Here is a 15,767-nt window from a genome sequence, read left to right on the forward strand (position 1 = left end):
GGAATGTGAAGACTATGGTACACTGAAGGTAACTATGACAACCACAAAACCCAAACCCAGCTCAATTATTTACTAGATTGACCAATACCTGTTCATACTAACAATGTGACAGAAGTAGAGGAATATCTATTTCTGGATCGAAATATTATTTACCTCAGTCTCTACCATTCTTTAACAAGCAATGGCTGCCACTTAATCCAAAATTATGCAACACACAAAAGCAGGAGATAAAACAATCAACAAAACCAGACCCAGAGATGGACCAGATATTGAAGTTACCAGACAAACACTATAACTATGATTAATATGCTTAAAGATCTAGCAGGAAATTTTAACAAAAATATGGCGATTATTTTTTAAAAGGCAAATGAAAATACTTAAAAAATATGAAGACAACTTTATCAGGCTAATCAGCAGAATGAACACAATAGAGGAAAGAATAAAACTACAGAAAGATCGGGAGATTGGGACTGACATATATACACTAACATGTATAAAATAGATAACTAATAAGAACCTGCTGTATAAAAAATAAAATAAATAAAATTCAAATATTCAAAAAAACCCCCACAAACTATAGAAGGATCAATAGAAATTATCCAAACTGAAACAAAGAAAGAAAAGAGTAGGAAGAGGGACAGAGCAACCAAGAGGTGAGACAATAGCAAATGGTCTAATATATTTTTACTTGGAGCCCAGAAGTAGATGGTGAACCACAAGAAATATCTGAAGAGATAATGAAGAAAAAAAATTCTAAGTTTAATGAATGACAACAAACCACAGATCCAAGAACCTCTGAGAAACCAATGCAGGATAAAAATAAAGAAAAACACACCTAGGCACATCATAGTCAAACTGCTAAAAAGTAGTGATAAAGAGAAAAATCTTGAAGACAGATAGTAAGAAAAAAAATTACAAACAGAACAACAAAGATAAGAATCATAACAGACCTCTCTTCAGAAACTATGCAAGCCAGAAGAGAGTAAAGTCTTTAAAGTACTTAAAAAAAACCTGTCAACCTAGAATTCCATACCCATCCTCCACAAAAAGGTTAAAAAAATACTTCATTGCTAGTAGACCCAAACTATAAGAAATGTTAAAATCAACTTCTTGGGAAAAAGGAATTGATCCAGATAGGGCATCAGGATTAGTCAACTTTTTCTGTAAAAGGCCAGATAATAAGTGAATTAAAATTATTTGAAGGTAGACTGTGATAAATTAAAAATATATACTGAAAACTGTATAGCAACAAGTTAAAAAAAAAAGAATAGCTAGTAAGCCAATAGAAGAGATAAAACTGAATCATAAAAAAATACTCAATTGACAAAAAGGCAGGAAAAGTGGAGAAAAGGAAAAAAGAACAGATACAGCAAATAGAAAAAAAATAATGTAATGACAGATTTAAATCCAACCATATCAGTTACATTAATGTAAATGATGCACACTCCAGTTATAAGGCAGAGATGGTCACGGTGAATAAATAAGAATAATACATAAATACAGTGACAAGAACATTACAGAAACTAAGAATAGAAAGTTAGAACATTAAAAAAACTAATCATAACTGAATCACTTTGCTGTACACCTGAAACTAACACAACACTGTAAATTAACTATACTTCAATTATTAAAAATGTTTAAAAAAGAGAGAAAATAATAATAAATAAACCCTAATTTATGTACCTATAGTAGACTGAAAATAATTCTAGGTTTATATCAATACTGAAGAAATTTTAAAACTTCTCAAATGAAAGCAAATGGTGAATATAATTAACCTCAAGCTGAAGTAATCTGATTGACTATTTTTTGTCTTCCTTTGATTTCCTCATATGTTACGATCTCCATGTTAATTCTCCCCCACCTCCCTAAATATAGCAATGTTCATAAACACTGACCTTGCCATGGCTTCTTTCCACTTTCTGAAAACATTTATTCAGGGACAGATTATGTCGAACAGAATTCTTCCAGCCTGTTGGTGCGGTTGCAAAATATGGGAAGCGGTTCAGTATCCAGCTATAAATTTCTTTGACAGGCAAACATTTATTTGGAGACTGTTCAATAGCCATATAAATGAGAAGACTAAAGGAGTACGGGGGTTTTGAAGTTGCTGATTTTTTTTCTGGGTTCTGATAGCACGACGGTCCTAAGGATGGCACATCATCTCCCTCTATGTCATACAATGGACTAACAATTGGAAGACCCTCACTTCCAAAGCTGAAGTTTGTTAGGAGATTAGTACTTTCGTGAAGCCAGTTCAAGTTTGTGAGTTCATCATCTGCTGACTCACTGTTCACTAGAGTGGCCTTTGGCCTGGCAGCATCAACAGCTTCAGGCAAGCTTCCCATTTTGTAAATCTGGCTTAATCCTGCAACCTTTTCAGCTCCTGGAGTTTCAGCTCTCTTTTCTGGAGTCATTCCAATTATTGGACCCATTTACTCCTACAGTTCTGCAACAAAAGAAACAATTATCAGTCAATGTAATACTTAAGATTCGTAAACTCATGGAAGAAGGAAACATATTTAAATATCCCCAAATCAGAGAAATTTTGCAATCAATATCCCACATAATATTTAAGCACAATATTTGTATAACAAAGATGCTAAAGGTTACTATACAAGGAACAGAACTTATTTCATGTTATTTGAAATGACTACAAATAAAATGCAGCACTATAGCACAATATGTACAGGTGATATTAACAGAATTAAATAATGTATTTTGAATACTTATTAAAGTCCCTAGGCTTTAGTAACTGCCTAATAATGTTTGCTGTTATTAAAAATGAACAATTATTTCTTTGAATTATAAAACTATAATTTATTCATCTTATGGATCTATGACTTCACTGTAATTAACAGTCATACATATGGCTCAATACAAACAATAACCAAATTTAAAATAAAGCTCAAATAATAATTCCAAATAAACCCTTTCCTCAAATCTGAAATACTTACCATAAATAATTTCGAATATTATTATAGTATATCATACTAAAAAGATAACATTCCTTAGTAACAAACTAAATTCGTTACTAGCAAAATTATATTTACTATAAATTTATTATTTATTTGTAAATTCCAGTATTTTTTTTTTTGCGGTACGCAGGCCTCTCACTGTTGTGGCCTCTCCCGTCGCGAAGCACAGGCTCCGGACGCGCAGGCTCAGCGGCCATGGCTCACGGGCCCAGCCGCTCCGCGGCATGTGGGATCTTCCCGGACCGGGGCACGAACCCGTGTCCCTTGCATCGGCGGACGGACTCTCAACCACTGCGCCACCAGGGAAGCCCCAGCTTACATATTTTATTATAGAGAAATAGCTAAGTAAAAGCACATCTATTTAATATTTAGTAGTCGTTAAAAATGACTGTCTTGAAGATGGTGAAGTAAACAAAAAAGCTTATTAAAAACTGGTGAAAAAGTAGGAAATATACAAAAAGCTAACAGTGCCTTATATTAGTAACTTGGTAATTTTTTTCTGTTATGTTATCCGGTTTTTCTTTAAGGTGTTTATTATTTTTATAGTTTAAAGTTAAAACAATATACTCAAGGGGGAAAAGACTGTGTTAGACTATTTTTTAGTTGTAGTATTTCCATTTCACAAGAAACAAAATCACAAAAAGGTCACAGACTGATCAAAGACCTCTAGTCAAAAACAGAAGCCACCTCTCATTCTTAGTACAGTTTATTTTGTTATTAAGCTTTTCTGTAACACAAATTAGTTCACTGGTAAGTAGGGGAAAGATTTTAGTACAATGTGAAAGTCACACTGGTTTGTACATGATTTTTCCCAGCCTATGTCTCTGCACTACTAAATAATAAGAGCTGAACCCCAAACAAGCTAACACAGTGGAAAGCAGCAAGCTGCTGAAAATACAGTACTGTACGCAATTCTCATTCAACCCATGTTCTTCCTCTTGGCACAGCCTGGTCACACGCATTGTCTTGAAAATACTTAATGAAGTCTTCTCTGCAAATCTTTATGCATTTCACTCTGGCCTCCATAACCCTGTAGCTTCAACCCTTCCTTGCACACCCTTCCACCAGGCTACCTTCATCTCTTGTTTTTTAACCTTAAGTCAACTGTAGTATTTCTTTATATGTAACAGAGTTAATATACCTTTTTAAATATTCTAGTATTCTTATTAAGACTTATTTTTATTAGTGTTCTGATTACAAAGCTTTGCATGTTTTGGGTGCGACCCATCAGCTCTGCACAATTTCAGTGTTCTCAGAAATACATAATATGTAACATTACAACAGAAAGGTCTGTATATTTTACACCAAAATCAAGAAAACTTTTAGTTTTAAATTTTTATGAAACTACTTCTTAAAATGAACTGAAAGCATTCGATAGCAGATAATTAATAATGTGCATGGAAGTTTGCTTCACAAAGCAAAATAAGTAAAGAAATAAAAGGAAATCTGGGCTACTGATGTATTGATAACACTTCCTTTTAGTAATCTTTTAAGAACAATACTTCAACAAACCAAATTTAACTGTTACACATAATAAATGTCACTCAAAATAGGCACTAGAAAATAGGCCTAGAAAATAAAATGTGGGATATGAAAATGTATCCTAATTTCTTAGGTGTATAAATAACATAACCCAAATAATGAATACATCCACTACAAATAGATTTCCAAAACCAAGACATTGGTACCAAAAAAAGGCATGTAAAGGTACAAGACGATTTAGCAAAGTACACATTTGTGTTAAGACTCCAAATCTACATTTCAGGGAAGGACAGAATTACCTCTCACAAGGAGAATTTTCGAAGTGGAGAGTTCAAATAAACCCAGTACAATCACTCTGGAGCCCCTGTCTAGAGCTTCACTGTATGACGGCCATGGCAGCATCTTGAGAAGACAGCTCAGGATTAAAATGCACCATTTTTTCCCACAGCTATGCAGCTCATGCATCTCCACAGCTGTCCAACAGAGAATTGCATGTCTGCATATTATGTTCAATGCTACAATGACACTCAACTCCAGGGCAAGAAAAACATAATAAGATTCCATATTGGAATTCTCACATCCCTTCTCAAAAGGTTAGAGGGAGAGCACTTTTGCTTAGGTTTGTATTAACACTGGTCTGAGAGGAAATGCTTGACAGAGAGTAAGTAAGAGAAGGGAAACTAAGGCAGAGAATTTTCAGTGTCATCTAAGGTACAAGGTGCCAAATTACAAGGTATTAGAGGTGTCACAGTGATACCTTTTTTTAACCCGAAATAACTAAGGAACCTCCTAAACACAAAATGTTGGTTAAAACCACATAGATTTTATGACTTAATTTATCCACATTTTTAATTGATTGTATCAGATTAAGCAAATTTTTCCTTTATAGTTAGAATCCTTAAATATTATATTATTTAGCCCTCTAAGTTTTTCACACATCATGTAAAATTGTTGTACTGAGTTGTACTGAAACTTGTTTTTCCCCCCACCAAATTCATTAACATTATTGCAGCAGTAATTCATTCTTTTTACAGATGACTTATATTCTACTTTATGAACATACCACAATTTATTATACTCTTAAAAACATTTATTTATGTTTATGTTTGGGGCTATTACAAGTAGTATTGTTATGGACATCCTTGTTCATATCCCTTGGAACACAACTGTAAATAAATTTTCTGAAATTCTAAAAGCAGAATATATGTGAAGGAGTGGACTTATTGGGTCACAGAGTATTCTTTTCTTCAATTTTAACTGATAATGACAAATTGCTACCAGGATTGTATGTGTATTTTGTTTGCTCCATGTACTCATCAAAAAAATTTTTTTTGCCAACCTGATGACTATGAAATTGTAACTCCTTGTGGTTTAATTTGCATCTCCCATATAAGTAATGGGGTTGAATATCTCTTCATATACAAAAGAAACATAAAAGTCAAGTATATATATATGGCAAACATATATATATATATATATTTGCCATTTAGATTCCCTCTTCTATTAAGTGTCTGTTGAAGTCATTTGTATTGTTTGGATACCAATCCTTATATGTGATGCAAATATCTTTCCCTATTTAGGTGGCTTGTCTTTTTATTAGTTGCCTATTAATGAAAAAGTTCTTAACTTTAATAGGGTGGATTAACCCTTTTCTTTATGGTTACCATAGTTTGTTTCTCATTTAAGAATTCCTTCTGGGGACTTCCTTGGTGGCGCAGTGGTTAAGAATCCGCCTGCCAGTGCAGGGGACACGGGTTCAAGCACTGGTCCGGGAAGATCCCACATGCCACGGAACAACTAAGCCCCTGCACCACAACTACTGAGCCTGAGCTCTAGAGCCCACGAGCCATAACTACTCAGCCCACGTGCCACAACTACTGAAGCCTGCATGCCTAGAGCCCATGCTCCGCAACAAGAGAAGCCACCGCGATGAGAAGCCCGCGCACTGCAACGAATAGTAGCCCCCGCTCACCGCAACTAGAGAAAGCCCACACGCAGCAACGAAGACCCAACACAGCCAAAAATAAATAAATAAAATTTATTAAAAAAAAAAAAATTCCTTCTGTACACCAAATTCATAGAGCCTTTATCCCATACTGTCTTCTAAATGTATTATAGTTTTTACCTTTCACATTAGGTCTTCAATTCATAAAAAAAGTTATGTATGTATTTTTTACTCAATTTCATTTTTTTACATATGGATACACATCTGTTCCAGCATTATTTGTTAAAAATTTTCTCTTTCCTGCTGGAAGAACCAATTCATCATTGGCCCTTAGCATCTCTAACATTCTCACCAGGTATGCCAAGACTGAAAGGTCTTTATGTGGGCCATTTCTCAGGGTTGTGTTTGCCACAAACAAAATTGAGGGATGACCTAACATCTCCCAGACAAAGGGCAGTCCAAGCTCCATTAACATTTCTTCTTTCATACATGAGTTATTTAGAAGAATATATCTTAATTTCCATGTGATTTTTCTTCTTACTGATTTCTAACTTAAATGAATTGATCTATAGGATATGAATCCTTTGAAATCTGTTGAAACTTACTAGATGGTCCAGTATGTGGTTGATTTTCATGATGATTCAGCTGATGTTTCCACAGTGACTGGGTGCAATATATGTCCGTTAGATCATGCTTGTTAATTACATTAAGTTTTCTATATTCCTGATTTTTTTTTTTTTTGGTCTGCTCTCTTTACCAATTAATGAGGAAGATATATTACAATCTCCCACTATACTGGTGAAATTTATCAATTTTTCCTGGTAGTTCTATTAATTTTTGCTTTATTTGTGGTTTTGGTTATTAGTTGCATACAATTAAAACTTCTAAACATTCATGGCGAAATGAAACATTTACCATTACTTATCAAGTCTTCCTCTTCCGTTGCGGAGCACAGGCTCCGGACACGCAGGCTCAACGGCCATGGCTCACGGGCCCAGTCGCTCTGCGGCATGTGGGATCTTCCCGGACCGGGGCACGAATCCGTGTCCCCTGCATCGGCAGGCGGACTCTCAACCAATGCGCCACCAGGGAAGCCCATTACCATAACATTTTTATCACACATACTCATCAAAATCCAAAGTTACTTTTAATCTTCTCCTGAGTAACAAAAAGATCTTTTGGATACTAGCTCCAATCACCTCTCCCCAGTTTATAAAATAAACTGACAATTAGTAAATAACTAAAACAACTGCTATTTCAGTTTTTTTAATCCCATAAGACACTATTATTATTGTTTATACAGTTTTTAAAAAATTAACTTACACTTTATTAACATACACTTACCACTGTCTTTGATCATCATTCCTTTTTGAATCTCAGACTTTCAATGACCACTTTCCTTCTACTTAAAATGGTCTGCTAGGGGGATGGGGGAGCGATGGAGTGGGAGTTTGGGGTTAGCAGAGGCAAAGTATTATATACAGAATGGATAAACAACAAGGTCCTACTATATAGCACAGGGAACTATATTCAATATCCTGTGATAAACCATAATGGAAAAGAATATGAAAAAGAATACATGTAACTGAATCACTTTGCTAAAAAGGAGAAATTAACACAACACTGTAAATCAACTATACTTCAGTTAAAAAAAAAGTGGTCTGCTAGTGAACTTTCGGATTTCTCTGAGCATGTCTTTATTTTGCCCTTGTTCTTGAAAGTTATTTTTTGCTAGCTATAGAATTCTGGGTTGAACTAGAGCAGGTCACAGCTTCTAGATTTATTTTCACTGAGTACATCATTTCATGATCTCTATTTCCATTATTGTTATTGAAACCTGATAACCCTTTGAAAGTGTTCTGTGTTTTCTCTTAAAAATTTCCCCTTTATTAACCTCTTTTATATTTTCCACTTTATTGTCTCTCTGTACTGCATTCTGAATCTCTTCAGGTTTATCTTTTTTTTAAAATGATGTAATCGGAATGTTTATTTATTTAAATTTATTTATTTAAATTCATTTAAATTTATTTACTTATTTATTTTATTTTTGGCTGCGTTGGGTCCTCGTTGCTGTGCAGGCTTTCTCTTGTTGCAGCGAGCAGGGGCTACTCTTAGTTGCGGTGCACAGGCTTCTCATTGCAGTGGCTTCTCTTATTGTGGAACACGGGCTATAGGCACGCAGGCTTCAGTAGTTGTGGCTCGTGGGCTCTAGAGTGCAGGCTAAGCAGTTGTGGCGCATGAGCTTAGTTGCTCCACAGCATGTGGGATCTTCCCAGACCAGGGTTCAAACCCATGTCCCCTGCACTGGCAGGTGGATTCTTAACCACTGCATCACCAGGGAAGTCCCACGTTTATCTTTTATTGTATCATTTTTTCTTCAATGGGGTCTGTTTGCTTTTACCTATTCCTTGAATTCTAATTTCAGTTACTGTATATTTTCATTTCTAGAACTTCTGATTCTTCTACAAAATGTTTGTTTGCTCTTTTCCTCATTTTTAAGCTTTCATTGAACATATTAAATATAATTATTTTATATTTTACACCTGATAATTCCAAGATGTGAACCATTTGTAGGTCTGATTCTACTGATTCTCTTACATTGTGCCCTGTTTCCTTAGATGGCTTGTAAATTTTTATTTTAAGCAACTCATTTTCATTATAACTTTACCAACAGGAATTCTTTGACAATGATGATTTGTGCTGCTTCTGTCAGGCCCCCGGGAGTAGTAACAATCCAGGATCATTTAAAATTCTTATAACAGAATTCAAATGCGAAGTATAGAAAGTGAGGAAGTGGAAAAAGGTAAGAAAAGCAAAGAGAGAAAAGAATAGGGCAGAGGGGACTTCCCTGGTGGTCCAGTGGTTAAGAATCCGCCTTCCAATGCAGGGGATGCGGGTTCAATCCCTGGTCAGGGAACTAAGATCCCATATACCACGGGGCAACTAAGCCTGTGTGCCACAACTAGAGAGCCTGTGTGCTGCAACTACAGAGTCCATGTGCTCTGGAACCCACGTGCCACAATTAGAGAGAAGCCTGCTCGCCGCAACGAAGGATCCCCCATGCTGCAACGAAGACCCAAAGTAGCCAAAAATAAATAAATATTAAAACAAAACAAAACAAACAAAAAATAAAATAAAATTCTTAGCTTGAGGTCTAGTGTGAATTCAGGCTGCAAACCAGTGTGAGGGCTGGTTTGTGGTAACAAATTTTCAGTAGAGATTTTTTTATTTTTCCTGTTAGCAGCAATATTATAGAAAGATCATTTTCTTTGTTGGGAAAGAATTTCTAGATCACTCTTACACCTAGAAGGTATATACCCCTATGGAAAAAGGGTTATTACTGGAGAAGACTGCTAAATGTTTTACTCTGGTGGCTCTGGGCTTTGCTTCCTGATCCCTGAGCCCCCAAAAGGCCAGGAAAACAGAAGCTCACTTGATTTGGTAAATACCCTCAAGGCAATAGCCAGCTTCAGTACTCAGCTTACCTCACTGGGTTTCCAATTAGTGTTCAGTCTAAATATTCTTTACTTTTGTGCCACAGCACTGATGCATTTTGTCCAGCATTTTAGGTTGTTTTCAGCAGAAAGACTAGTCCAGGTACTTAGTTCCCCATGCCTCTGGAAACGGATGTTTACATTAGTTTCTGATGGCAATATCTCTAAAGAACATTATCCCATATTTTAGAGCACTGGTTCTTCTCTAACTTACATTACACCGTATTTTAGAGCACTGGTTCTTAAGTTTCTTCTGCCTCCACACACTTGAGGAATTTCACTTACTCCTATCACTAAGAGTTGCTTGTTATGACAGTGATTCCCAACTGGCAGTAGGTAGAAGACATTTCCTTGGAGGTGAAAGGTGGTAATCAAAAATTGTGAGTACATTTTTTTTTTCAAGAGGTTACTTCTTCTCATCCCTTTAAAAAATCATACTTTAAATATAGGAAAGGTATTTTAATCCCTTAACTATGATTCAGGCTATTATAAACAAAGATTTGGTAAAGAATAATACTTATAGGGATTGCTCAAGTATATAGGACTATTTGCCACTTTCTCAGTGTTTCTCAATAAGTGTGTGCCATGGATAAACTCTGGGGGCCACAAGTTTTGCAAATTTTCATTTTGTGTTTTCATTTCAATAACAATATAAAGAAAAAAACGAAAGACTTAAAAATAAACTTACTTCAGAAACTAAAGTCAGTGATTCTAAAAATGGGATATATAATTATTTTCTTTAAAAGGGATCCATATATTATTCCAATTACAAATACTGCTTCACACTCAAAGGTCTCACATTTGCTATGCTTGAGTTACTGGATTAATCTTCCTAGTTCTATATCCTAGTCCTCAGTTGTACTGTAGTCACTGTACCTGATTATACAGGTATATGACCCCTTACTTAAAATCCTTGAGGGCAGATATATTTCAGAATTCAGAATATTCTGGATGTTAGAAAGGGACTACAATGCACATGTGATATGTTATACAGTGTGTCAGTGAGGTCTGAGGCAGGACCCCATAATAAAAATGTTAATGTTTCTGCAGAAAAATGTATATTCACAGTAAGAAGGGAGTAAATAAAGACCATCAATAGTCTTATATCAGTTCAGATCATGTTTTAACACTACATGAGTTAAGAGAAAACTTTTGGCTTTCGGAGCACTTTGGATTTCTAAAACATGGAAATACAATTATAGAAGCATTATCTGCTATAGACTGGAAATCCAGATAAATTTCATTAGAATTTCATATAAGATATGATAATGCACCTTAAGGTGCATGAATTTAATGCATCAACTTTGTAATTTTTTTCCCCAAATACTTAGGAACCCCTTTTTGTCTACTTGTAGTTTAATAGTTGAGGATACAGAATAAGCAATTTCCTGACAACCAGGAAATGTATTATATTATAAATTCTAAAATGTCTGAAGTATCTAAATGTATATAGGAATTTAAAATATATTCCAAAACTAACATATAAGCTATATTGGATTATGATTATAATATCTCTACATCTGGTAATGTGGATAAAAGATAGAAAAAGCAAAGTATAAGAGATACACTATTCAGAATAATCTCTCCTTGTCCTTTTCTAAGATGCTTCAAGAAGAAACCTTTTACTCCTACTACACTCATGGCTCCGTTGTCATAGGTGTTAGATTCTATGGTAAAACAGTGTACAACTATAAAATGAAAGGCTTCTTCCTTGAGAAAGGAATATATATATGTAATACTAGAAGGTACTAAACAGAAGGTTGGGGAGGCAGTACATTTGAAGTTAAAATTGTGAAAGATAAGGCAATTTCATATTATAAAGTCATAAAAGTGAAATCTAAATCATTATTATTGACATTAGAATCACATCTGGTGGCACTGAAGCAGAGGGTTAAAGAGCATGAGCTGTGAAGAGATATTGCCTGGGTTCAAATTCCAGGTCTGCCATTCAACAGGCTGTAAGACCTATCAACGAAGAATTCTAACAGTACCTACTTTCATAAGATTGTTAGTACAAATTAAATGAGAATAAATATAAAGGACTCAGAACAAACGTAGAGAGTAAGTACACAATAAATACTAGCTATAGAGATGGTAATTATTATTACTGTTATTAATTTTAAAATTATTATTAGCTTTCTTCCTAAAGTAGTAGATTTATATATGTTATATCTCTCGAATACAAAAAAAAGAGGGTATAAAATCAGTAACTATACTTTGTGTTTTGAAGAAATTAAAAAAAAATTCTAGTATTAAGGATGGGCCTCCTTTATGACCAGTGACACCCTCTGGTGAGGCAGAAATTAGGACTTCTCAGAAGAGTGCTGCAATAACAGTTTCATCATTTTCTTTATGATGCGACTTTCACTTCCTTATTCTGTTTCCATGAACTTTATGTATGTCAGTCTTTTACCAATCATACCACATGACAGAACCTTTCTTCAAATCTTTCTAGTTTAATAATCTAAAAGCATTTAAACCATATAAACTTTCAGAACTTTTTTTAGTTTTTTGTTATTAATGGCCCCAAAAGATTTTAAGTTCATTTATTAACAGCTGCCTAATGCTAACATTCTAACAAAAGAATTTATATAAAAAAAATAACTACATTACCTCTGAAATAAAATATGTTGAGTTTTCACTAGTAATGACATTCTCAATAACAAAAAGATACAGTGGCAAATATAATGTTATAATCAAAACAGGACAGGAATATAAATATCTACATATATAGTTATATTTATTTGTATCTGACTAGTTCAGAATCTATCATGAATCTACCGAATTCTTACCAAGTTAAAATATTCAAAATAATTTCTTTAAGATATTACTTATATTACTTACACTGTAAATTTCAGGATAACATCTATAGTACCTTAAAAATAGACTCATGTATATAAAATTTAACAACCCAAAAAAATCAGGCTCTCAGTCCAGCAATTCTCATGAACATAAAAGTTTTTTAATGTATACCTTAGTAATATAAATCCATAGCAAATAAGAAATAATTGCAATTAATTCAGTTCTACTGTGTTTAATACTTTTAAAAAGTGCTTTTCAAATTATATTATTGAATTTCATGTTATACTTTTCAACTTTAATTACGTTTTTATCTTACCTATATCATAGTTCTTAAGAACCCTAAATCCGTAAGTTATTGTTTGCAAGATACTTTTTTAATTGTTACAAATTTAGATTTAATCCATAATATTATTTAAGAATTCATTTTAGGAAATGAAAAATAGCACTGAAAAAAGACATCAAAATAAAATAATAGTTAATTTTTGATATCCCAAAGGAAATTTATTCCAATTTATTTCTTCCCTGCACCCTTGAGCCAATCATTGAATATTTCTGTCCTCATTACACAGAAAGGATAAATGAGGAAAATCAATTTTGCTGTTTCTAAAAAAATTTTACTACACTGGACTAAAAAGGAAGCATGCCATCTGTTATGTTCTACTAGAACTGGAAAGAAGTTGAAACCAGCTCTTGAGCAATCGTACTGAGAAGCCCCGAAGAAGACTTAAAGCACGGGATGATTAATCTGGAACTATGTGGCAGCATCTGACCTACAGATACAGTTGTTTCTCACCGTCTTCACCCTACTAGTCTAGCTTCCTATTTAAAATCAGTCTCATTATAAATACTTTAAACATCTAAATTCCTGAAGCATGTGACAAATGAGTATGATATTTGGTTGTATTTAATTATACATATTTACAATTTCTAATTATGCTTTTTTACATGGTCTTAAGACATCTGGAAACTTTATTTCTATTGACTTGCTATTTTACCTCTCACCAAGAACTTAATGTCATCAGTAAATTAAACAATCTTAGAAGTGTGAAAAGAGTAACCCGAGAGTAGGCCCCTTCTCAGATTTGTGGCTTTCCCATCCAATCACTTTAAAGTAACCAATATAAAAAACCATTTGACAGGCTAAGACAACCCTAGCAAGGGGAAATAGGCTGTCATTCACTTAGCTCACATGACTAAACAATGTTTTCCATAGGAAAAAAAAATCTACTACAGAGTTAAGGCATACACAGAAATCGAAAATGTTTGTGAATTTTATCAGAACTGCCTGGCAATTACTTCAATTCTTTACTGTAATTTAAGCTTTGTCTCTGATTAAGATTTACGATATAATAAAAGGAATTTCCATCTAATTTCCCGCTCCTTTCCTCACCTGCACCTCCTTAGGAATAAACCATTTTTATTAATTATAAAACATACCATAACTCAAGACTGGAAGCCACAGTACTATATTTCCTAGATTTATTCAGCAGTATAATAAGCTTATAATAAGCGCAACATAAAATATTTTAGCAGGCTTCCCTGCTGGCGCAGTGGCTGAGAGTCCGCCTGCCGATGCAGGGGACGCGGGTTCGTGCCCCGGTCCGGGAAGATCCCACATGTCGCGGAGCGGCTGGGCCCGTGAGCCTTGGCCGCTGAGCCTGCGCGTCCGGAGCCTGTGCTCCGCAACGGGAGAGGCCACAACAGCGAGAGGCCCGCGTACCGCAAAAAAAAAAAAAAAAAAAAAATTTTAGCAGTTTACAGATACTAATTATTTTCAAAATCTTAAGAGTTCCTCATTTTTAAATAAGGAAAACAATTTTCTTGTTAATTTATCACATTGGTAGTGATAATAGTGTAACACTTATTGAGCACATACTATTTGCAAGGCTTTGTGTAACAAATTTAATGCTAGAACTTTAAAGATATTCTATTAACTCAAATTATCTGATAACTTTGGTAACCCTGAGGTTAGAAAATTAAGCCATATAAAAGGAACTCACAACCTTTCCTACAATACATTCTTTGTTTTAAGGTTCTCTATTATAAATACTGTCCATCGCATAAAATCCAATATTGAGATTACAGGGTAGATTCAAATCCCAAAAATACTACTGCAAAAAGACGTATATTTGATTATAATGCTACATGATGTCATGTATCCAGGACAACTGAAGCATTATGATCTCTTAGGGATAAAACTGCCTCTTGGTCATAGATTTAGGTGACACAGCATGTGACCCATTGTCTCTAAACAAAAAATGTGTGCAGCTGCATTTTCCTGTCAAGAAAGGGAAAGGGAGGGAAGGACGCAGAATACAAAAGGGTCAAAGATTTGTCTCATAGAGAAACAGTTTTTCAAATAGGGGTAAAAAAAGAAATAAAATTGGGGGGGGGGTCTTCCCTGGTGGCGCAGTGGTTGAGAGTCCACCTGCCGATGCAGGGGACACGGGTTCATGCCCCGGTCCGGGAAGATCCCGTGGAGCGGCTAGGCCCATGAGCCACGGCCGCTGAGCCTGCGCGTCCGGAGCCTGTGCTCCGCAATGGGAGAGGCCACAACAGTGAGAGGCCCGCGTACTACAAAAAAAAAAAAAAAAATTGAGTGGGGGAAAACACCTTTCCCCAACTCGTGCTAAAAGCAGAGAACACTAAAATTGGGGAGGGGAGTGGGATCTGTTGTGGTAATCTTCCACTGAATCCACTTTTCTCCTAAGTTAACTTGCCCAAATACATTGTGTAACCATGGTTCAAATGCCATGTCTACCTAAACAATTTTGTGCTACTTGTATACAGTATATAGAGGTTCCCTACACATTGTTACAGCACTTGTCTCCCCCCACCCGCCAAAAAAGTCTCAGCTGTTCATTTGTTTCTTGGAGAAATTAATATGAAGCAATAGCTTTATAAGTTAAAAAAAAAAAGACTGCTTCTAACCAGTAAACAAACATGATATTTTCCATATAAAGACCAAATATATATATATATTTTTAAACAATGAATCCCTAGCGCATAACCCTGCCTTTCACACAGAGAAATACTGGTTTCAAAAAATAGTACCATAAGAGATCTAAA

The 15,767-nt window shown here is 34.9% G+C and overlaps 1 protein-coding gene across 5 annotated transcripts in view; it reads right to left on the minus strand.

Annotated features, from left to right (window-relative positions):
* Positions 1 to 15,767, minus strand: part of FOXN2 (forkhead box N2) — a 56,260-nt gene that overhangs the window by 24,201 nt on the left and 16,292 nt on the right. For 4 of the 5 annotated variants that reach the window (XM_067703036.1, XM_067703034.1, XM_067703035.1 and 1 more), the window contains exon 2: positions 1,896 to 2,446. In XM_067703036.1, coding sequence (XP_067559137.1) covers positions 1,896 to 2,432 — 537 coding nt within the window. In that variant the 5' untranslated portion in view covers positions 2,433 to 2,446. Of the gene's footprint in view, positions 1 to 1,895; positions 2,447 to 9,887; positions 9,994 to 15,767 lie in introns of those variants that run through there. The other variant, XM_067703037.1, reaches the window with a different exon arrangement.

Source organism: Pseudorca crassidens, chromosome 14, assembly GCF_039906515.1.
Source record: "Pseudorca crassidens isolate mPseCra1 chromosome 14, mPseCra1.hap1, whole genome shotgun sequence".
Taxonomy (NCBI): Eukaryota; Metazoa; Chordata; class Mammalia; order Artiodactyla; family Delphinidae; genus Pseudorca; species Pseudorca crassidens.